General features: G+C 36.8%; 1 protein-coding gene across 1 annotated transcript in view; it reads right to left on the bottom strand.

Annotated features, from left to right (window-relative positions):
* The window catches only part of MYLK2 (myosin light chain kinase 2), a 688,091-nt gene extending 664,341 nt beyond the window's left edge, over positions 1–23,750 (bottom strand). Inside the window, exon 1 of the mRNA XM_044090332.1 lies at positions 23,190–23,750. Coding sequence (XP_043946267.1) covers positions 23,190–23,735 — 546 coding nt within the window. The 5' untranslated portion in view covers positions 23,736–23,750. The remainder of the gene's footprint in view (positions 1–23,189) is intronic.
* Positions 23,751–25,184: the final 1,434 nt, after the last annotated feature.

Genomic DNA, 25,184 nt, shown 5'->3' with positions numbered 1-25,184 from the left:
AATGTATGCCTATTATTCAGATACTCCCCTTATTTTCTTTTTAGCACTCTGCAATTGTCCATCCTCTTGTTCTGTGAGATTTCCCTTATTTTGAAAACATTTAACCTTTGTCAGCCCCTCTGAATAATTCTTATTACTTCTTAATCAAATCCCTTTGTCTTTTATTTCTACCCTGTTTTTAAGCTACTTTGATTTTATCACACTCACTAGTTAAAACTTCTGGAATACTATCTTCCCTACCCATTCCTTAAATTATTTTCTTTTTAACAGGTAAGTAGTTAAGGAAGTACCAGTGTCTTATCTTTAGTTCATTACCCTGCATTTTTATTTTAGTAATTATTGGAACATGATATGAAATGATTGTTGGATATGCATCAAAGTTCTCAATTAAATGTACATCTCCTATGAAATATAATTTCTGTCTAGTCTGAGTTATTGCACCTTGGTGAATACTATGTAAATTTTCTCTGAGTTCCTACTTCTGAATTCACACCTTTCATATCAAATATTTTCACAATACTTTTCAGAAAGCTGTCCTCTTTTGTTATATTTGACCTTCCAGGCCCCTAGATACAAGCTCATTGCTACAGATCAAATTCCAGTCCCCACCTATAAGTAATACTCCCTGGTGAAAGCTAATTATTTCTCCCAATTTTTTAAAGCTCCATAACAGCAGATTTAGGTGTAATATAAATATGTCAGCGTAATTCTCATCCCTTCCCAGTGGCCCCTTACTACCATAAATCTTACCATTTCTTTTTCCCTCTTATTTCACTACAAGAGCTCCTCTAGCAATTAATATAAGTATTCTTGTTTTCATCTCTAATATTCTACTGAATATCCATCTTGAAATCCTTTCTTTATCAAATTCACATACTCTGTTATTTCCAAATGTGTCTCCTGTAACATTGCTATTTGCATTCTGCATTTCTTAATATAATTCAATGTTCTTTCCTTTTGTCTGTACCTGTGAGACCATTCAGATTCCAAGACAATATGGAAAATGTTGCCATTGTGGTAAGAAGTCATTATTCCAGCCTATTATATATGGAAGTGTTTAATAAAGTCCAAAAATATGTAGCAGCAAAAGGCAACCACTGGCTCGAAAAAATTCCAGTATAACTATGCTGAGTAAAAAACAATACAAACGTTTATTCGGTAAGCGCTTTCACATCTGCTTCCTCAGACCGTAAAAATTTTTTCAAAGCACAAACACTTGTTTAAGTAGTGATCATGTGGTAAAAATCAATTAAGCAATTACTGGTTTAAAATCACAGTGTTTAAGTATATGGTTGTTATAAAACATAGTCTAAATGTTGACTACTTGTTTCAAAAGAAATAGTTTAAAATATATATATTAACTAATACATGGTATTAAACCACTTTCATTTCAAAACATTCACATATCAAAAAGACTATGTTATATTATACAAAATATTAAACTATCATTCAAAAACATCCGCATATCAATAAATAAATAAATTTGCTACTCTAACAACTATTGTATATAAGAGCAAATCTAAGTAATGTTAGAAATGTTACAGAGAATAAAGAACTAATATGGATTCTTAGAATGAGGGCAGACAAAGGTAAGGGCCTTAATGAAAAAGCATCTTTAAAGCCCGAAATGAGAAAAAGATCAATTTGCTTTAATAAATGAAAGCAATTCAATATATAGATTAATCAGTATCTTAGCACATCAACTTTTTTCACTTGTTACAATAGATTGGACAGTCAGAGGTGTCTAGGTATATGATGTGTATTTCTATTGTCAGGACATATTATATTACTTTGTTAGTCTTGTTCATTACTTTGTAGCACCTTTTGTTGTTAAATGCATTTGATTTACGGTGAGCTTTACATGCAAGATTACTAGACTCTAAGGCCACCGTTTCTCATTTATAGTTTTATGCCTAATTAGCGCATTATGTAAAATGTATTGCCTCTATACCCTGCAATATTTATTCAGCTCTTAAAATAGTATGTCGATGGCTCAATTCATCATCTTTATTTAATTAGTATATACACTTTTTTTCGATATTAATAGAATTTTGTATATCTGTGATTTGTTTACTTTTTATATTATTGGTATTATTCCTTTGCATAGATCAGCATATAGTTCGACTTTTTTATTAGAGCTAGTCCACTTGCATATTTATATAAATGTAGGTTTAGTTGCTACATTCTGTAATTGTGTAGTTGCCAGCTTTTTGACCATGACATTTAAACGTTTTGCATAGAAGGCAAACGCATGAGTTTTACTTTTATTTTACATCTGTTATATATATTTTTTATGTACTTAATCCAAAAGCCTCAGTGCATGTATAGATTTGCTCTTATATACAATAGTTGTTAGAGTAGCAAATTTATTTATTTATTGATATGCGGACGCTTTTGAATGATAGTAGTTTAATATTTTGTATAATATAACAGTCTTTTTGATATGTGAATGTTTTGAAATGAAAGTGGTTTAATACCATGTATTAGTTAATATATATATTTTAAACTATTTCTTTTGAAACAAGTAGTCAACATTTAGACTATGTTTTATAACAACCATATACTTAAACACTATGATTTTAAACCAGTAATTGCTTAATTGATTTTTACCACATGATCACTACTTAAACAAGTGTTTGTGCTTTGAAAAAATGTTTACGGTCTGAGGAAGCAGATGTGAAAGCGTTTACCAAATAAACGTTTGTATTGTTTTTTACTCAACATAGTTATACTGTAATTTTTACGAGCCAGTGGTTGCCTTTTGCTGCTACATATTTTTGGACTTTATTTATATTGGTTTAGTGGCAGCGTTAAGGCATTTATTCCATCGTGTGTGGTTGGATACATTATGGAAGTGTTTAATGTTTGGCAGATTAATCCTTTATACAGTTTTTTCTTATCATCAACATTGAAACATATGTCACATTTTACAAGACTTTTTTTTTAATAAACAAAACCTCAAACAAAAAAGCAAAATATGACCCCAGAACACCCACAGAACCCATTAACTTAACACAAACATACATAACTATGTACATCTTCAATTAATGAAGTTTAACCCTCCTAATAATATTTGTGCCAAATAGACAACTGCTAACACATCTTAATTAACCTGAAACTGAGGATATCCATTATAAGATGCATATTATTGCCTATGCTTCTACTTACACCAATTGGTCGATGCTCTTTTTTATCTTTATCCCCTGGATGCAAAAAAAAAAAAAAAACTTGCATGCTTCAGAAACATTAACTTTTAGCTTTAAAGAAACCAGTGTTCTGTCTTTTATTGCTTTATTATCAGCGTATCTCTATGGAAACATGAAAAAAGAAAAATGTAATCCTCTGCTGTAGCCCCCAAAAGACAAGCTGAAACATTTATTGCTAAAGGAAAAAAAAATATTATATTCAATGTTCTCATATTTATTTCACTTAAATTTTATTATTAGATTAAGTCAAGGGTCTTAATCCAGACACTCAACTATGCAAAAGTAAAAGAAAACATATCAGTTCTACATATATTATGATCTGTGTACTTTTACACCTCATCCCCCACCTCAACAACCCAATAATCTAACCTAACTTAAACATGACTTTGGTCTAGCTTTTCTTCTCTTGTTGCACTGTAATACCTACATTTCTTAATACAAAAAAGGAAGAGAAAGAAAAAAACTATCACATACAAGAACAACTAAAAATACTTTAATATAAAATATCCAATTTATATTGTGAAAAGTTTTATAGAAACACTGTTTAGAACATAGTTTTACTTACAATTACCCTTTTCCTTCCAAACATTGATGATATGGAGTGAAGCAAATGCTTTTCAGTTCCCCACTTACCAAAGTCAACAAAAGTCTACTCTTTCCACTTATTCTTATGCAGCCATATTTCACAAATCTGAATGATGATTTCAAGTCTCATATTTATTCATTAATTTCCATGTTGCTGGCCTTCTACTTCTTGTTCATCTCCATTTCTCAATTCCAGATTTCAGTTTTTTCCAAGGTACTCCAGGTTCTTCTGGTCAACTCTTGAGCTTTTGTCTTTCTCTCAAGCATTTTCCTTTGGAACACTGGAAGAGGTTTCACTGACAAAGTATCTCCATGTACTTTGTTATCAGAAGAATGAGAAACAAAGTCATCTTCCATGTGATGGTTTACTTTTTGTTGGGCAAACTTTTGCATTTCCTCCCTAGCCTGTTCTGCATTAATGATCATCCAGGAAAAAATATTCTCTGCCTAGTGTACAGTGAATAATCTTTTTTCACAAATGCACTGCTGTCTCCAACTTTTAACACTTTGCCCATTTACCACAGTTTTTTCAGGATCAACTGTTTCTTCTGGCACATTTAAATATTAATAAATGTCTTGGCTGCTTTCTTGTGACCAGATTTGAAGCATAAAGGTGTGCTCTCTCAATTAATAGTTCCTGCTGTGGAATACCAGTCCAGTCGCTTATCTGTGCCTTCATAAAATTTATAGTCTGTTCCTTCTAGTTACTTTAGCACAACATAAAATTTCAGATTTTCCATACAAGCTCTGCCCTCTAATTGTACCATTTTTTGAAACATCTCTTCTTAAGCAGTCTCATATTCTGACAGCCTTTTCTTCATTTTGACTTCTTATTTTTGCAGTTTTATCAGCTCACCTGAATATCTGTTTAAAGCTTCTTCCATTTTTCAAGCCTTTTGTTATTTGAGTTGATATACTCCGGTGTTTCATTTATTTTAATCAGCCCTGAGTACATTGGACATTTTTTTCCTCTAGATTACTGGAAACCATGTCTGGCACCAGGAGCTTGAACTGCTTTTTGTTGAACAGTTGCAGGATTCTTCCCAGTAAGTATTTTCTCTTCACCTTTTCTAGTTGATTTTCTTTCAGGCTCTCTTATTTTCTTCTTTGCTGGCATCCAGGCAGTGCACTTAATAGCCAGTAAGTGAATTTTACTCAAGCTGACAATATCACTGGCTGTTTCTCAGTTTCTGTTTTCACACAGGAAGAGCTTAAGTTAAGCTGATGATCAGTGTGCAGCCATCTTGGACATCCCCAGTCTTCATGGGTCCACTTTGTAATTTCGAAATACTGAAATCTCATATTTCAGTATTCCGAAACCACAAAGCCAAAAACCCAACCACAACTCACAAACTCGAAAACACACAACCGCGAAATTCAAAATCCCATACTCCCGCTACACATACAGTACACACATAAACATACACAAAACTCCCCCCCACAATCAAATTAATGTAAACTACATATAAGCAGGGGGGCAAGCCCCCCTGTGCCCCCCACACCCCTCCCACTTATATATTCTAACTATAAGATCGCACAAACAGTAACACAAATGAAACTCACACACACATCTTACACTAACCAACATACTTGCACACACAAACTTACCAAAATTAAACCCAAACATCCACATTCTGTACCACCGGAAGCAGAAATTCGAAATATCCATACTTCGGTATTTTGAATTTCTCCCTTCTGCCAGTTTCAGAAGTGTGAGTATTCAGCTTTGCAAGTTTGAAATACTGAAATCTGAAATTTCAGTATTTTGAAATTACAAAGTGGACCCATCTTCATATACTTCAGAAAATGTATGCTAACACAAATCCGGTTATTCTAGCAACTTTTCTAGGCTTTGTCCTGATTTCTTGCACTAAGAGGTTGACAAGTATGATTCAAAACAAGAAAGTGTCTACCCCCCTTGAATGTCAGCACTGAACTATAGAGTAGAATCTCTGAACCTAAGAAAATAAATCCAGTTTTAGTATAGTCCATAGAGACACAATCAGTTGAAAGGCTTTCTGCTCCGTTGACATTTATTTGCCATAGACACCTGCCTGCTTACAGAATCTGTGCAGATAATGTGCTGTTGTGACAGAAAGACAGCCAAACTGAAAAAGATTGTGTCAAACTGTCTATTGTCATATCAGTAATGCTGCCCTGTAAAATTAGACTCATTCCCCTCCCCCACACACTTGTCAATGTATTAGATTACCATGGTACTGTGTGTACTGATTCAGACAGTTTGAAAAAAAAATAAAACAATTGTCATCTTTGCAGCTGCCTTCACCTTTTTTAATGTGCAGTAAGGAATTCCTTCCTTTAGTAACTAAGACCTCTGTACTGACAAGTTTTTCAGGTGCATAATAAACTTCCTCAATGACGAATGTTATAGATTTGCAAACCAAGGAAATTCCTTTTTTAATGATTGTAATATTGGCACTACTCATTGCAAATAATCAGATTTGTTATTTCAAGCATTTTCTGTACCTATGAAGGTTTTTTCTTTTCATATGCATTCTTCCACCAGGCTCCATCAATACAGGGAATAACTTGTGCCTCAGACTATTGAAATTCTATCTTCTCAGTATTGTATATCTCATAGATTTAGATTTATAGATTAGTACTAGGCTTATTGCCCTTTAACTGCAGTGGTGGTGCTGCAGTAGCATTGTCGCCTCACAGTAAGACGTTGTCCTGCTCGATTCTCAGCTAGAGGGTCTTCTGTGTGGAGACATGCGTGAATGGGCGTACCTTCACTGAAGGTTGTGCGTCAGCGCCGGCAACTCGGCACACAAAAATCTACTGCCAATCATTAGCGGACCGGAGTTCCACTATGGCGACCCCTAACTGGGGAAAAAGCCGAAACTAGGCTTATTGCCCTTTATTGGGAAGTTTATGCCTAGTCATTTACCCCATGTGAGAATCAAACCATGCACCTTTTTTGTAAGGTAAATACCTTAACCATTATGCCAACCTCCTAACCCTTATAACAAATCATTTTCCTCAAGAAAAAAGTGCTCTCCTCTTGGCTTACACTAAGAAAGCAGAACTTTCATCTATGCTGAATCCAGCCCCTTATTTGGAAGGTCACCATTTGCTGGGTAAGATAATACCTACCGTAATATATGGTTAGGCCTAGAGACTGAAATGAAGTGACAATTACTGTTATTTGCTACTCCGACATTTCTTAACTTTGGCTTACTAGTGAGCAGCAATAGAAGTATATAAGAAAAAAGAGCTTTATACTGATTCTTTAAATGAGAAAACGAGAACATTTTGAAAATACTCTCAAGTCTTCAGACAAACCAAGTGGCAGAATTGTACACTGGAAGGAGAAACATATTTTGAATGTCGTGTAGTTCCTTGTTTGAGTTCTCACTGGGATATGTTTGAAGGCATTCTCCATCCAAAGCTGTCATAAAGGTCTTTGTTTTATAAAGGGTACAACAGTCTTCATACTAACTATCTTAAACTTACTTGCTATTATAAACTGATTCAGACTGGAACGCTTTAACAATGATCTCTATGTTGGGTCTTTTTGGTGAGGCATTAAAAAAAGCTTGGAGTGAAATCCTACTTCTTTTTCTGGTTGTGTACCTCAACAGGTAAGTAGGTGTCTTAAAGGCAGGGGTGACAGGCTGGTTTACAACCTCTGTAATAACCTTTTTGGAACTGTCTGAATAACTCATTTGGTAAGAATCTTGTCTCTAATAGGGCTATGCTAAGTTGTAAAATAATAAGGAAACCTATACCCTAGGGGACTAGGAGGAAACTAACTAATCATGAGATCCAGATGGAGTTTCTCAGTTTTATTTGCTATTGCTGATACTGAATCTTTCACTGAAGAGCAGGAGAAAAGGAAGATATAGCTTACATCTTTGTGTAGCATTTCTGCCTGTGAGATTGCAGTTGCCTATAAAAACTGCAAGTTACTTGGTAGGAAATTTCCAGGTTATAGTGCAATAAACTCTTGAAAAAGTTGCCTAACTGCATATTTTGTTTTTCGTCCTTTCTTTCTAAATTAGTGAGTATATCTGCTGGTTTGTCAAATAAGTCAGCAGCACTAAGAGGGATACCTTTTGGGTCATAGTACGTATATCACTGATTGGTTACTTTTTCAACCAACAAATGGTCAAGCCCATTTCATTGTATGTTTCTTTAGTTGACTGTATCTGCACAGAGGACCGAACTTTCCCCCTTACAGGACTTATGTTAAATAACATTCTAGTGATCATAGATTGGGTTCTGCACAGAGGATGGGTCTTGACCACGACCACCACCACCCCCCCACTTAACCCATATTAAGGCTTGCACCGGGGTCTAGTGGAACAAGCTTTAATGTAATGGGCTCAGTTATTCAGTGGTCAAAGAACTGATTGTTTAACCACAGATATAAAATAATTGTTGATATTCCAAAGACTATAATGACGACTCTTTAAACAATAAGAAAATAAATATGAATAAAAAAGATCTACATCAAGTCTAAGATTGTGGTACTTTGGATTATCCTGCCATTTCAGTGGTACAGTGATCTTTGAATGAATGTATATAAGTAGCAGGGTTCTGCACATTATGGGTATAAAAAATAAAAACCCCATGTTCATAGGTGTGTACTAGCCTAATGGCCCTGGAGCCTCTAGCCCATAGAAGTGCCCTGGCATCGTGCTGCCTGATGTTAGTTCCCAGTGCCTCTATCAAGTAGAGCCACTGGAGTAATCCCCAGGGTGAACTTTCTATTACCCATCAAGATTTCTCTTGAAAAGGGCCAGTGAGGTGCTCTGCTTGACATGTATGGGAAGTCTATTCCAGAGCATGGGCAGTCTCTGGGTTATGAACCTGCCCTTCCAGCATGTTCTGTTGATTGCGGTAATGAGGTTGAGGTCTGTGGAGCGTGTGGTGCGGAGGGATTTGGATTTCTTTAAATGTAGCATTTCTAACAGAGCTGGGTTAGACATGGCTTTGTAAGTCAAGCAGAGATCGCCTCTTAGCAGGCGATATGAGACAGAGAATAGCTGCAGTTCTTTTAGTCTGTCCATGTAGGACATGTGTAAGGCCTAGGATCCTCTTTGTGAGGTACTTTTGTGGCTTTTCCAGCTGTTGCATGTGTCTAGTGAGGTACATGCCAAATGGGGCACTATACTCAATGACTGGCCTAATGAGGGAAGAGTAGAGAGAGATGATGACCTCTTTCTTCCTGGGTGCAAAACCTTTGTTAATGAGATGTGCCACATAGAAGGACTTTCTGACCACAGTGACAATGTGGTGGTGGTTGAAGGAGAGGTTGCTGTCAACCTGTGTCCCCAGATCTCTTATAATGCCTCCAGTGTTCAGTGAGCTTCCATCAATGTGGTAATTAGTGAGAACTGACTTTTACCCAAAGGGATGACGCATTTTTTGGCATTAAGCTTAAGGCCATGGTTTCGACACCAGTCATTGGTCTCACTGAGGCCTTTCTGTAGGATGTCTATATAACTTGGGGAGTTAATAATGGCTCCCAGCTTGCAGTTATCTGTGAACTTGGACAGCCAGAGTCCCCTCTGTGTTGGCCTGGACTTCTGAGAAGTAGATGCCAAACAGGAGAGGACCCAGGACTGATCCCTGTGGGACTCTACTTGTGACTGGTCAGCAGTCTGACTTTGAGTTCACTATTTTCACACTGTGGGTTCTATCAGTGAGCCAATTTCCAACCCACCTAGTGATATAGATGTTGATGCCTAGTTTGGTAAGTTTATCAATAATTCCTGAGTGGGGAATGGTATCAAAGGCCTTGTCCAGATCGAGGTAGGCTGTATGAACTGCCTTGCCCTCATCCACAGCTCTAGTGGCTGACTCAAAGAAGTCAACCAGGTTGAGCAGGCATGATCTACCTTTCACAAAACCAAATTGTGTGGGATCCTTATAAAAATGCTTTAATGGTGTAACAGCAAGTTATTAGAATTTGGTGTTGCTTTGTATGAATCACAGTTGATTTTTCAGTTTTAAAACCTTCAACTTCGACTTTGGTTTTATTTCTGAGCTAGTTTCCTAAGAACCTTTATAAAATCAAATTAAATCACTTAAATATAAGTGGCTCCCTACTAAAATGTCAGCAATTGAAATGCTGAGTGCCAACAAACTGAAAAAAAAACAGTGAAAAGCCAGGAAAAGAGCAAATATCAAAAATTGCTTTTCTCCTTTAAACTTCATTTTTGCAGGGGGCTTCTAACATATCCTGAGATTTCAAATGATTACCATATATGCCATATAAACACTAATATATAAGAAAGTTTTGCAAGGTGCAAAAATGTTAAGTTAATGTACTATGGGTGCAGAATGCTAATATAGCGAACACATATAAATCACCAAGAATTTGACATAAAAAGTCACCAACATAATAGCAAATATAAAAGAATAAATTATAGAATAAATCAAAATAATAATAAAATATAAGTCCATAAAACAGACATGTCCAAGAATAGCTCCAAGTAAAGCAAAACCAGGGGTCAGCAGAACAATAAACATGAGTAGTAAACAGCAGTCAGAGTCCACTACAGAGGCGTTGTTGCTCTGGAAAATCATCTGCTCATCCTCTAAATGTCAAGTCAAATTCTAGATACAAGAGAGGCCACTAAAGATCTTCCTAGACTCTCTGAATAAATCTGAAATCATAAACATCCACAAAAACAGCACAGGAAATCATTATCTTCAAACCAGGATGCAGAACTGCAGAACCACCCAGCTTATTAAAAAACAGAATTGGTTATTATCCTTAGCAATGAAACTCCTCATCCCCAAACAAGACTAGAAATGTCAAAATAGTACCGCAGGCAACCAGAAGACAATGGTAAAACTTAATATCCCCAAGCCAGAAAATGCTGAACTACTATGGGATCACACAAGGAAAGGAAGTAAAAATCAAATCCCTGGAGCAGTTCAGAAACATTGTCAATCGACAAAGATAATAAAGTTGATGACAGCAGTAATACAATGATCGCAGCAGAAGTTACACTCACAATTTTCAAGATGCCAAACTGAAAAAACAAGTATATATAATTGAAGTCCAAAAATGTTCAAATAGCACAGAGCTGCAGCCCTATGTTCTAGGTAGCAAAATTGCCATCATGTTGGCCTCCTCTATTACTGTAATCTTCAGCTTTGGTACTTGACACCACCTAATACCTACTCCAGTGGACAAAGGTCTAGTGAATGCATTCAGAGCAACAAAAACACACATACCAACTTCATGTGCACTTGCATTGTCAGATGATGAAGCTAAGATTTCATTTGTTTTATTTTATATCACTCTCTGGAAGATATTGAATCTTGTCTTGTAACTGGTTTAGGCTTGAGTGCTATTATATAATTAAATTACATAATACGTTTACAGCTTGACAGACTGAAATGAATGTCTCTGTCACTGTATCTAACACCCTAGATACACTGTCAAAGAATAACCAAGCAAGAGGGAAAGTATTTTCCTCATACTGTCTGATAGTTAGTTAAACGACAATACAATGACAGTTGTCAGTAAACATCTTTAGCAGATAAGGTTCATAGGTATATACTAGGCCAACGACTTCCTTTACAAGCCTTGCCATACAATCAAACCAAAGTGAATTTATTGACATTATGCACATGGGCATGTTACTGCACATGTGCTCAGAATTAATCTCGGGGCATGTAAACCTTTTAAAAAAACACAAATATAGCATCATTTTTTGCAGGGGGCAAGCATCCATGCACCCCACTCACTCCCTAAGTATATATTGAAACTCCGAGATTGCACAATTCCCAGGAAAAAGTTTATATTCCCCTACCCAGGGACTGTTGATCTCACACACATGTCAACCATCTGTTTAGTCGATAAAAGTGTTGATGAAATAGATGTCAAAGTACAGTTTGACAGTTATTGGGACCTATATATATATATATATATATATATATATATATATATATATATATATATATATATATATATACATATACATACACACACACACACACAACAAAGAGCATTGCACAGTAACAAAACAGCAGAGCAACTAGAAAGTAGAACTCTAGGGATGAGACAATAAAAAAATGCTAATGTCTGTAAAGGGGGGGGGGGGGGACTGACCTACTGACCTCAGAGTTGAATGGAGCAAAAGAGAAAAACTATAATAATTTTAAAAGTAAAGTGTGAAATTATTTCATTGTTTTTCTCACAATGTGGGGTTAGGATTAAGGTAAGGATGCATTAGTAAGGTGGGGGAGTTTTGCCCTCCCCCGCACCACCTTAATAATACACACTAATACTAACTCTACACCTTATAAATCCCTTTCTGTAAAACCACCACTACACAAGGCACTCAGGTACACACCATATGCAACAACACACATGCTTGCACGCACAGCTGTAAAGTACAGCTGTGTAGCCTATGAGTTGCATCCTGCCAAACATAGTGCAATCAGACAGTCTCCATAAGGTTTTATCAGCTCTTACACTTTAATTCTGGCTGCTTATAGGCTGATCCCTTTCAGGAGGGAGCTATGTAAACAAACAGAGTGACTAAAAATCTTCAGGACTTTCTTGCTCCTCAACAAAAAATGGGCAACTCATCCTGAAAAAAATCTAGACTGAATTAGCCAAAAAAAAAAAAAAAACAATAAATCCCGCAAGAACTATATACAAGAAGGTGGAGGTGGGGAGGTGTGGCTGCTGCAGCAGTGAAGGATTCAAACATCTGCTATTATAAATCAGTGCAACTTATACAACTATACTATGTGCACCATTCTCAATGCTGCAGTAGCCTATGGGTAGGTTAAATGAATCCAACTAGGGACAAGGAAGGAATAGGACCCTCTGTGGAATGGTCCTAGTAAAGCCTGCTCTGGACCTGGAAAAGGAATACAATTTGGAAAGCTTTATAAATGTATGGATGTAGGCTCAAGTTGCTGCCTCTAGAATACTTCGAGTCCACCCCCTCTCCAGTATGCCATCAAAAAAGCTAAGGCTCTAGCAGAATGTCTTAACACTGCCTGAAATGGATTTTCCATGGTGACAGTAACAAAACACAATAGCAGAGGACAACCACCTGGAAATAGTCGGTTTAGACACAGGTTGACCTTTCTTAGTCCCAGAATAGGAAATAAACAGCTGATTAGCTTCCTAAATGACTTAATTCTGTCAAGATAATACCGGAGTTGCCTATGCACATCTGGAGTATGAAGAATCACCCCCCCCTTTTTTTAAGGATCTAGATGGAAACCATGGAGATTGATGGTTTGATTCAATGTGACCTCCGAAACAACCTTGGGCATGAAAGAAGGGTTTGTGAGTAGAGTGATCCTGTCTGCCACTCAAATGCTCATTTGGCAGGTAATCAGGCCAATCAGAAGAGCAGTTTTTCATGTACTGAACTTTAATTCAGCCTAAATATCAAGTTCAAATAGTGACAGTCAGTTTTTAGCACAAAACTGAGATCCCAAGGAGGAGGAGGAGCCTATTTACGAGGAGGTTTCAGGTAAAAACCGACAATAAATAAAGAAGGAGAGGGAGCCATGGGCGGATGTGAAATATCCACATGATGTAACTACACACAGGAAAAAGAGAGGCCAGAAGATAGTAACCTACAAAATACTGAAGTACCAGTGGCACAAAATACCTGATGGGTCCCTGGTCATTGGCTAGGTGCTAACTAGAAAATATTTTCCATTTGCTAATATATTATTTTCTAGTGAAATTATTTATTGCTTCCTTTAGTACCTACTGTACTTTCTCATGAAACAGGTGTCTAACAGGTATCAAAACTGAATCATTTAGGCAGTCAATTTAAGTTGTTTGACATTGGGGTGTATCAAACTCCCCTTATCCTGTATGAATTGATCCAGTTTGTGAGGAAGCTTCTGGAAATTGTCCCTGGCCAATTCAATAAGGGAAAACCAATTTTGCCTGAGCCATATAGGAGTCGCCATAATGATTTTTGGAGAGTCCTTCTGAATCTTTAGAATTTCCCTGGAAATCATTGCAAAGGCTAGAAATATATACAGAACCATCCCCCAAAAAATAACAACAAAGTAAAATGAAAGAACATCTGTTTTCCAGGACTGGAAAGCATTCTGTTCTGTTGTCAGTTTTGAAAGATGATAAAGATCTACTTCAGGTGTTCCGCACATCTGGATCAACTCCTGAAAGGCCTCTTCATTGAATTTCTACTCATTAGAGACTGCTTAGCTTGTCTGCTACTGTTTTACTCTGACAGAATATAGGAAGCTTGAAGAGTTAAGGAGTACTGTAAAGCTAATTTCTAAGCTATCGTTGCCATCTGGCACAGGGAGCAGAACCTGGTGCCCCCCATTTGTTTATGTACCACATTACTGTGCTGTTGTCTTTCATTATCTGTAGGGGACCTAGGTCCCAGATACAATGCAGAGGCTTAATGGCTTGAACCACAACCAACATTTCTTTCATACTGATGTGCTTTGATCTGTCTCTGTCTGTACTGCCCCACACTCCTTTCACTTTTACCCCATTAAAATTGCACCCTGTGCAAAATCTAAAGAATTGGTCAGTACAGATTGTGTTAGGGTGAGTGGAAAAAAAGAGAGACCTAGAATGAAAGCCATCTGATCCCTCCACTAATGCAGTTTTGACTTGATGAAGAACAAAGAAGAAATAACGCCTGAATATTTATAATATTGTATATAGTCAAGTAAAAATGTATTATGGTAAGCTGAGGAAAGCTAAGTATTTTTTCTTCCTTAATAAATCAGAAATGTTAAGGAGTAACAGTAATCTTTTTTTTTTTTTTTCAAAAGACCAATAACCTATGCAATGTTACAAGAAATGTATGTGGGTATTTCTTAGAAACTGATAATTCCTGTAAAAGATGGTACTGCTATATACTAGTCTCCTAAAAGGATTCAATTAATTTTTCCTTTTTCATGTAACAACATCATGAGGTTAATAGGAAGAATACCAAATAGCCCTATGGCTCAAACGGATAAAGCCCTTACTGTGCCCCCAGATGACCTGTGCTCAGTTAGTTGCAGAGACGTTGGAGGGTTTGCAGGGGGAGGGTGGGAGTGAGCAGCTGAGGAACTGTTTCACAGTTTTAAAAAATGGTGGACTATTAAAAGCAGGACATTCACTAAATTTTCTAAGAATAACACTGTCCATGTCAATGTCCCAATATACCCTTCTTCAGCCCATCTTTGGGTTATTTGCATGCAAAATATAAAGGCTAAAAACTACCATGGGAATGTGCTTCTTAAGATCCTCACTAATCAGTAACCTAGTATGCACCAGTGAACAACACTCTAAATAATAAAAATGAGTTGTACCAAAAAAGACTATTGTTCAAATAATAAGACCTCCACTTGCTTACTCTGAAAAGCTGGGCAAGTCAGCTGACCATACTAGTGTTTGTAGGTCACCATTGTTTGTAATAAACTTTACCTGATGAGCTGTAGCACCTTCTGGCACAATTCTCTGTAATTTGGGCCTCAGGATTTGCATTAGCTACTTAGATTTTTTTTTTACAAATTAATCAAAAGTGGATTCATCAGCTCTTTACTTCCTGTACTGTATCCTGGACATTTTTACACTTTACCTGAATGCAAGTTACCACAAGTAACATACAAATGCATTGGAACTGCACACATACCAAAAATAGGTCAGGTCTGTATGCATATTGCTTAAAATATAAGCCTTACAACAACATCTAAAATTGTGCCTTGCTGGTCTGAGTCCCACCAGAGTCACAGACCCACCATAGGAACTGTCAAGCTATATGGCCACAAAGATCTATCCACATCTTTATCAGGAGAAAGATACGTTCAATAATTTTAAAGCAAAACAAACAAAAATCGAACAAACAATGAAACTAATTTAATAGTGGTGTATTGTCTAATGTGATATAGCTTATAAATTGTATCAGAATAAACTAGCAAAGCTATGGAACTCCATATCAACAGATATTTGATCAGAAACAAACAAAAACACCTTTACAAATAAATCTAACATCTACTTGAAACTGCATCATTTAAACACTGAGCAAATAATATATCTTACATTCTCATCTCCACCAAATTACAATGCTAATTATTATTAATGCCATTATACTGACCTTCCGAATGCACCTGTACTCTATCAGTAATCTGATATCCCACTCTGGCATGCTTAATAAGTATGCTGTGTAACTCTTTCCTACAATGCAGACATGGAATTGCATGTTTGCAAAGTAATGTAAACTGCGGACATATAAATAATATGCGAACTAATTGCTATTCTGTCTGCTTAATTTACTTATCTTTATGTAACTGTTTACTATTGTGCAATATGTTTATTCTCTTTTGCAGACTTTTTCCCCCAAACTTCAATTGAAAAGGGTCTCTCAGAGCTCATCTGCACTTTACTTATTTTATTGCAATTTGTTAACTAGGAAATAAAATGGCTTATTGGTTTAATATCTGGCTATCCACCACAGAGTAGCCAGAGAATGCAAAGTTCTACAGTTAAACACTCTGTCCTCTTATATTTTCAGTTCAGCATTTGTAGCCAGGTTTCATTTGGCCACAGAATAAATCAAAAGAGCCTTTGTATTCTTTAAATAAATGTTTCCAGGAGGATTTTGAAAGGCAGTTAATCTACAGAACTGCAAAGCATGCTAAAATGCAAATGCCTGGCTTTAGATATGTTTATGTCATGAGCTGCCAGCCTGTTTTTATATAGAAATGTTAAGTCAATGGAATTATCCTCTGTGATGCTATTTTTTTCTGCTTAGTGTTTGTAAGAGTTGTTTTAAGTATTTTCAAACCTTATCAGATTCTTTTTGTTGTTGTTGTTGCTGCAGAAAAGTAGGTAATTTCACCTTGAATAAAAGTGCAAGGAACCAGGATTTTTTTTGTATGCATTTGCTCTCTTCTCCTTCTGTGGGGTCACTAAATACACTGCAAATGCTCAGGATGCTGGGACCTTTGGGTGTCCCAACACATATCCATTACTTCATATGTAACCAACTTGCTATTTGTGTGCTGCGTACTCCTTGGTAGAGTATGGTTATCCATTACTTCATATGTAACCAACTTGCTATTTGTGTGCTGCGTACTCCTTGGTAGAGTATGGTTATCCATTACTTCATATGTAACCAACTTGCTATTTGTGTGCTGCGTACTCCTTGGTAGAGTATGGTCCCATTTCCCCAATCCCTATTGCTTGGAGCTGGCCGCTGGCCTTACAGCAGTTTCATTTTAGCAGTGTGCAGCATCCCCCCACCTTTGGTTTAGGTTAATCTGTACCTGCTTATTCTCATCTTTCTTGCTATATCCTTCCTGAGTTTGGTAGTTAAACACAGACCACAAGAGTCACAGGCAGTGCTCTGCCCCTCTGCTCCCAAACCAACCTGTGAATGAGCTCTTTTCAACAATTACTATTGCCCCCCCCCCAGCTATTCTAAGACTAGGATCATCATGCCAATTGCACAACTTTCAGAATGAAGTGCTTGTGCTTCAGACTTCATATCCTTAATCAGAACTAATTCTGTTTGCAGAGTGAGGGTGCCTCACACAAACCCTTCCTTTCTAGAAATAACTTTGAGAGGTTAACGGATGCCCGCCCCTGTTAAACCAAAATGAATGAAAACTACAGCATACTAATATGATTATTGTGACACAAAACCCAAAATTACGTTATACTGTTTAGTAAAATATTTCCTTTCAACGTGAATTACAATAATAATCATTTAAAACAATGAATAAATAATTCTGCTAAGACAGGTATGAGTAACTTCTTAATTGCCAATGTGTTCCATGAACTTTTTAGGCTACACAAATTGTTCCAAGAGGCCAGTTATAGCAAATATAAGGCAGGACTATGGGCTACAAAATATAACCTACAAGTCATGAATGCAGGTCCATCATCTGTGACCAACAAGTAAATAAAAGGGGCTAACTTCAAATATTCCATTCAGCGGACATTATTATAGATGGCCATTGACAATTGTTCAAAGTTAATGGTTAAGAACTACTTTAGAAGTCTGCAAATCCCATAACTAGACTAAACGTTACGACAGAAAATATTAAATATAATTTAACTTGAAATTATGGAACATTCTAGCTAAAGACTTTCTCTTAGTCATTCATGATATAACCAGGACATGATTTTAGATGCTTTACTACTAAAGAGATCGATTATCTTAGTTTAGTTCACAAGATGTATTTGGTTTAGCAGACATAAAAAGTTACTGTTGATGCAAGGCTATGATTCTCAGTCTCTCGCCTGGTTCCTCCTCACCTTTTTATACCTCACATTCCTGGTATCTGGTGTTTTTTCCTTCTTCTAGAGTCCTGTTTAGGTCTATTTGTTATGTACCACTTTGTCACTGAGGCAAACACACACTAGTAATTATTCCTTACTTCCAGCATATTGCATTCTGTAAGAGGTGTCTAAGTCTGTGTGCATTTTTAATGGGTACTCCGACTTCCCTCCATCCCCTAAAAACATGTTGGCTGACTAGCTACACTAAGCTGTCCATATATTTATATGTTGTAGTCTCCCCTACCCTTGTAGTCCAGATCATGGCAGAAAAGGGTCTATATGACAGCCCACGTAGCTAGTTAGCAAAGAATAAAATGAAAATAAATAAATTCCAAGTGATGGCATTCCGTATATAGCAGCTGATAGACAGGCAAAATAAGTACAGAAAAGAAGGCATTACAGGGAGCAGTACATACATTAACTTAATATACACAGGAATTGAAATGATGAAATGTAGTTAGTGTTTTATTTTTTCCACAGAGATTCAGCTGCCTTCTAACTATCCTCCTAAAGCCAACACTGGAAGGTGGTGAAGTGAAGCTCTTCATATTTAAATAGCAGGCTAAGAGTTACATTTAGAAGGCCATGGTCTTCCTGCTTATGTGTCTAGTGTGTTAAACAGTAATAATAAAAAATAGTTTAGCTTAAGTCATACAAGGGCTAAAGTAGTTTTGCATAACTTAGTACAACAGATTTAAGTTTCAAATTGCATAAGATATCATGAGGGGTACCTGGCCTTACTGCATGCAACTCTGTCATTAAGGAATTCACAATGCATGATACAACATGTGCAAGGTGTAACATTATCAAGTAAGCTTTCTTGGTTTGCAAAGCACACAAACATAATACAGACAACATGAATTCAAGTACATATTACTGCCCTTAAATACCAGCTGAAGATAAAGTAAATAATACTTTCAAACAGGTTCCCTAGATTCAAACTACATGACATATAGACAGGCTGGGTGTATTTGCTACACGTAATGCTTCCACACAGAGTACCTGGATATCTGGCGTACAACACAATTATCAAGCAAACTACCTGCATTTTTCATGAGTAACTAAGTTGCAGGAGTTATATAAATTATATAAGTGCTCTGGGTATAGTACTGTTATGCAGGCTAAATCTTCAGTGGGAAGTGTGGTCAAAGAGGATGGATGTACCCACAGCACATATTCCCATTGTGAAGTCTAGGAATGCAGAACTGTACAAGTTATCTAGACTTTCAGTGGACAATACTGGCAGGCATTTTTATCTGGGTCTAAAATACTGCCATGGTGATTTGTTATGCAAAAAGCACTTAATGTTCCCCTACAGACTACATCAGTTTATAGGATAGTATGTGGTTGCTTAGGTATGTAACATTTATATAGGTGGACAGTACAGTTATGCAAGGACACTCACTATAACAACAAATATTCAAGTATTAGGATTGCTGTTGCAGTATGACTTTATCCACAGAAATTAGCTTTATGGACACAACTAAAGTGGAAATGAACTTCTCTCCAAGCCCACAGCTAGAGAGTCGGTGGTTCTACCCAGGCAGGCAAAGCACTACAAATGGTCATTTTAGGTATGATCTGACTTTACAAAGGCACAATTATGGGTAAGCTCTTTAGTGGATGACATGGACCACATAAAAATGCAAACCACACAGCTGTCTAATTACATAATATATCACAAAAGAGACTCACAAGCTGAATAGTTGTCATTCTCTGAAAGCTGCCTAGAAGGAGTCAACTGACAGATGAATTAATGACCGTTTCTTGTAACAAAAAATAACTGAAATGACTTGAGCTGCTTTCCATTTTAGCAATACATCAGGCTGTTGTCTTCAGCTAGGGGAAAAGTCCAGTTCTGTGTGAGAATATCCATAAAGGTCTAGACATTTGACCAGAAAGTTGGATGTCCTGTCTGCAGCTAATTCCCAAGAGTAAGGAATCATACAGTAACAAAGACCCTTACAATGAACATCTACAAGCTACCTACCTAGACTTACAGTATGTTATGCTGTCATGCAGACAGCATAAGCTTACAGTACAAAATGCTATCATGCAGCTATCCAAATGTGCAGGTTATAATAACTCTGCTGCAGATAAGTTAGAGTCACAGGTGTGGTTAATGCTGTCATTGTGAATGACCAAAGTTTATAAAATGGCACTGGCGGCAGATTGATCAGCACTGAGACAGCTAAAGTTAACATGGGACAGGTGTAAAGTTATCTTCTAAGGGGAGGATTAAGTTACACAAGTTAATGACAGCTTCTGTAAGAGATGAATAGCGGACTAAGTGGACCCAAGTGGTCATTTATATGTAAATTCAGACTATGCAAGCTTTATATATATATTTATTTTATTATTGTATGTATTCAACACATGTCAAGAAATTCTCAATGAGAGCACAGCAAAGCTTGAAAGGTGAATCTTTTCAACATTAAGAATACAGAATAAGAGTTACGACTGGAGTGGGATAACCATAATTCTTTGTACTACATGGAGTGGAGAGAAGCAGAGAGTCCCTCAGAGGAACTAATGTCTTTATGCAACGTGTGGCAGAATAAAGTATCTAATAATGATTAATGCTGTTGCAGCCTCTGCCACTGATCAATGATGACCAACAATAGCTGCTGTTAAGCTCTAGCACGAGACTAGAGTTTTATATCAGAGGTTCTTGCCCAAAGTTGTTATGCACCATTCTAATGTCAGAAAGTGCTTAATATGTCGGTCTTTTCCTTTATTGATTTCAGAGCATTATCTCAGTGGTCCGCTCATTCTTATATATTTATCTATCAATCTGTCTACATATATATATATATATATATATATATATATATATATATATATATGGTTTGCGGGTCAGGATTAGGTATTCATTTCTTGTGTACCATTTATGTATATGTTAACTTGTGTGGGTATTTGTTAAGTAAACTAATAAAAACACTAAGTAGAAAGGCCTAACTATTAATAAGAACAAAAAAAGAAGAAAGAAAGAAAAATGAGAAAATAAAGCAAAACATGATATCCAAGATGGAAGCAGAAAGAGAAATTGGAACTGAGTAGTGCAGGTTGGAGGATGGAAAGTGATAAAGGTGGACAAAATGTTCAGGATATGCAGCAGGGCGCTGTCTCAAAGAGTTCAGGGATAGTAGAGGATATGGAGATTATATCGGAATAGGGGAGTCAGTAATAGAAGTGGGTTAACTAATCAGTCTAGGAAGAGCAAAGGGGGATTGGAAAGGATGTGAGAAGAGATAGGAAGTGGAGAAACAGCGGATAAGCAAGGACAGGGGCCACCAGAGGAGTAAGACAGCAGAGCGCAGTCGAAGGAAACAGCAGGGCAGCGGGAAGACTGGCATGAAGCAAGGAAAGGGGAGAAAATGTGAGAGTCAGTGAAGAAAGATACAAGAAAAAAGTCAGATGCAGAAGGCATAAGCATGACCTGCAGGTGCCCTAAAAGACTGATTAGGATACAGGAGGAAGTGTTTCTGAGCAATTACTTGGAATTTGTAAATGGGAAGATATGAAGAAACAGTACTCTGCTGAAAGGGTGGAAAGCACTTGGAATGAGATGATAAACTGACTAGTGTAGAAAACATTGCACTTTCTAGCTACAATCACTATCTTTGCAGAATGGGTACACCATACAACATTTTAAGCACTATATTTTGACAGTTTGCAGGAAAGGTTTGTGGGCAGTGGATAGCTATGCTGTTGCCTGCATTATCTTCTAACTCCGTTCTTAAGTATTAAAACGCACTTCGTTTTCTAAAACAGAAAACAAAAATGCCAAATGATATGGAGAGTCGATGTCCTGGGTGTCTTTTGTATTTAGAAATGAATCAGTGGCAATATTAAAACTAATCAAGAACACAGAACTGATTAGTCCTAGGGCTGGTGTTTTTATTTATTTATTTATTTTTTTAGGATGGAGATATTATGACTCTGATTCTATCAGAGTTATATGTGGAAATACCTGGGTCACAACATAAGCTATAAACATGCAAATAAACTGATGCCATGAGATCTCAAAATGTTTCATTCTTATTAACACACACCATGCCATGTGTAGTGAGAATAATATAAAAGATATAACCGCATAAAAAATCAACCCTTTATCATCAATATAAACCCAAAACTCATAAGCCTCAAGTAGATTTTGTACAGGGTTGGATGAAAGGGATAATAACATGAAAATCGGTGAATGGGTTTTAACAAGCATTGTCTAAGGAAAGAAAAAAAATCAATCTGGCTTTGTCTAGAACTCATTGTCAGTCTTAGAAAATGAACTGAGCTGTTTTTTTTTTCTATAACCACTTAATTCCCCTCCATAATTTCAGTTTTTAAACAGTGCTGTTGTCCCGATTATTGTCACAGTTACTTATCTTTTAGTATTTATTAGTTGACCTATGCATGAAAAGACAGCTTGTTATACAACTGACTCAAATTACTTACTTGCATATATTTGAACCAGGGGAAGAGAACAAAGCTCGTCGTTAGAATGACACAGCACCTTAGTCAAAAACTACATTTGCTACTTTTCAAAAGCTTCCAGGTATGTCGGAGTGCCCTACCAAATGTGACATTACCCTGATCCACTGAAGCGGTACAGTTTCAATGTGAAAGTGGTCAGCATATGTAAATATCCTGAAATATGTAGGCTGAGGTCAAGCAGGCACTGTCCTTCAGTAGAGACAGATCATTCTATTCCCCCAACACATTAATATTATTTGAATGGCTGCACATGGCAGTAATGATGACAAAACTAGCAAAAGGAATGAGGTCAGCAAATGATGTGACATCATCGCTCAATAATGACTCAGCCAAAAGAGTCGGGAAAGCAAGCAGCAAAACCCAAGGATATACATTTTCACTACTTTTACTATTAAATGTCACTTATCAACATCATTAAATTTGGAAAAAGGGGTAAAACCTTTGCACACTATTTTGCATGGTGGATAGCAGTAGAGAGTGACACGCAATGTAGCAAAAGGCATCATGGTAGTTCTAAAAAAATCTGATATACATAAACTGCATCAACAAAAAGTAACCAGCTATAAGGATAATTTGAATGTTGCACAAACTCTACAAAACTATGCATTTAAGTGTTAAACTTGACAATTTACTTTCACATCATTGCTCTTCTGCTGATCAGATCCATTTTTCCACAAAAATTCTGATGGCTTACAGATCTTCTGATATGCTGAGAAGCGTTCGTCGTCTTCTTCTTGTTCTCTTCTTTGCAGAGTGATGACCTCACTCTTTGTAATGTGCCCTGTTGCTGTTATTTCTGTGACTGCTTCCAGCTTCTGTACCATTGCTTGGACCAGTTGCTCAAGATGATCTATTCGCTGGGAGTGAAGCTCATAAATCCGAGAAACAGAACTCAACATTTCTGATATCTCCTGACAAATCTGTTTGCAGCTGCAGTTGTCGTCACTCTTCTGTGGTGCCTCTACCAATTTACCACTATATTTCATGGTGTCTGGGCCCTTCTGCAGAGGCTCAGCACCTCTGTCGTGCATTTCCATTAATTTTAGAATTTTTTCCTGCCCTAACGCAAGCTTGTCCATCTTCCTACTCAGACAGTCCAATTTGACATCTACCATGTTGAGATTACTTGTCATACTGTCCTGAGCAACAGCCATGAATTTCTTCCTAAATGTCCCCATTGGTAAGAGAAATGTTTTGGCTTCCGCCCTACAGTAACAACACGTTCAGCTGTGGATTTGTGAGAAACTCATGAAAAGAATTTACAGAGCAGTTTGAGGCCTTGTGGCTCCAGCTCCAGCATTTCAGGAACATAGCCTTCATGTCAGAGGTGTCAGAGAACAGAAGTGACAATAGGCAGACACATTCCAGCCCTATCAGCTTGAGGAATCCATATATAGGAAAGCATACCTCAATGGTCTTTGATAAACACCCCTATGCCAGCCAAAACGAGATTCTTTCCAGCTTTCAGAAAATCATACTTGATAAAGTGCTGTTAAGAATTTCAGTATCTGCTTATGGTTTTACACTTGCACCATTAGTAGTTACCACTAAGCAAGCCTGTTCTTAAACGGTAGCATATGTTCTTACTATTTGCCTTATTTATTTACTTACTTGAATCAGGTGTAAATTTCATTCATTAACGTTGAAAGTCATTTATGCACAAATATTTTAATGGAATCTGGAGTAATGAAATAAGTAGATACAAGCAATTATTGCTGCAAAGATGGAAAGCCTTGAAAACTAACAGTAACATCATTTACTTAGTATATAATATCGAGGAAGGTATTGTACCTCAGATTTAGCAGTTTGACTCGGGCAGACAGAGGTGCTTTTGTGCATTTACATCTGCTGAAATAAGCTAGTATGAGAGCTTAGAATACATTGGCAATGTCTAAACTAATTAAAACTAAGTGTCTGCTGTCAGTTCCAAAGCACTTAATATAACTGTACAAAATCAGTACTGCACTGGAAAATAACTGTGTGCACTAGCAAACTTTGCAACAGTCATTCCATGAAAACCATGTAAACAAATAATACAGCATCCAAACACCTAGTATTCACTTTTAAAAATAACTTCCTTGTCTTCTGTTATTTATTAAGCTAGCAGGACTTATTTTTCCATCATAACCCAGGAAAAATACCTATTAATAGTCCAGTGACTGCTGAAAGTAATACAAAAATACAGGTACACACGTAACAGGATGTGTCAACTTGTGCTTCAGTTAAATGTGAGATAATACAGCTGGTTAAAACAGCACACTGTTGCAAAGGGGAAAATCCCCCATCCTTGCAGGTGCAATGGTGTCACAGCTGGTTATATTAAGCAGAATCGTATGGAAGACAGCCCCTAAATGGAAGGTGTGACAAATTTGCTGCCCATGGAAATAATATCACTGTGAATGTCATTTAGAACAGTGCGGTTCTTGAAATGATATTTGACTTTAGACTAGTTATCCTATAGAGTTGAATGCAATAGTATACTGAACAGTTAGAATCAGGGGAAAAATGTACCTCAAACCGTGGTATTACCCAGACACTATACAAGTTAGAGAAAGACACTTTCCATGATAGTATGTCTGGAATTGTCTTAGCATAGGTTTCCTGTTACAGTTTATTACCCAAGAATC

Source organism: Protopterus annectens, chromosome 12.part0 (genome assembly GCF_019279795.1).
Source record: "Protopterus annectens isolate FY-2018-M chromosome 12.part0, PAN1.0, whole genome shotgun sequence".
Classification (NCBI taxonomy): Eukaryota; Metazoa; Chordata; order Ceratodontiformes; family Protopteridae; genus Protopterus; species Protopterus annectens.
This window is presented reverse-complemented; position numbering and strand designations above follow the sequence as displayed.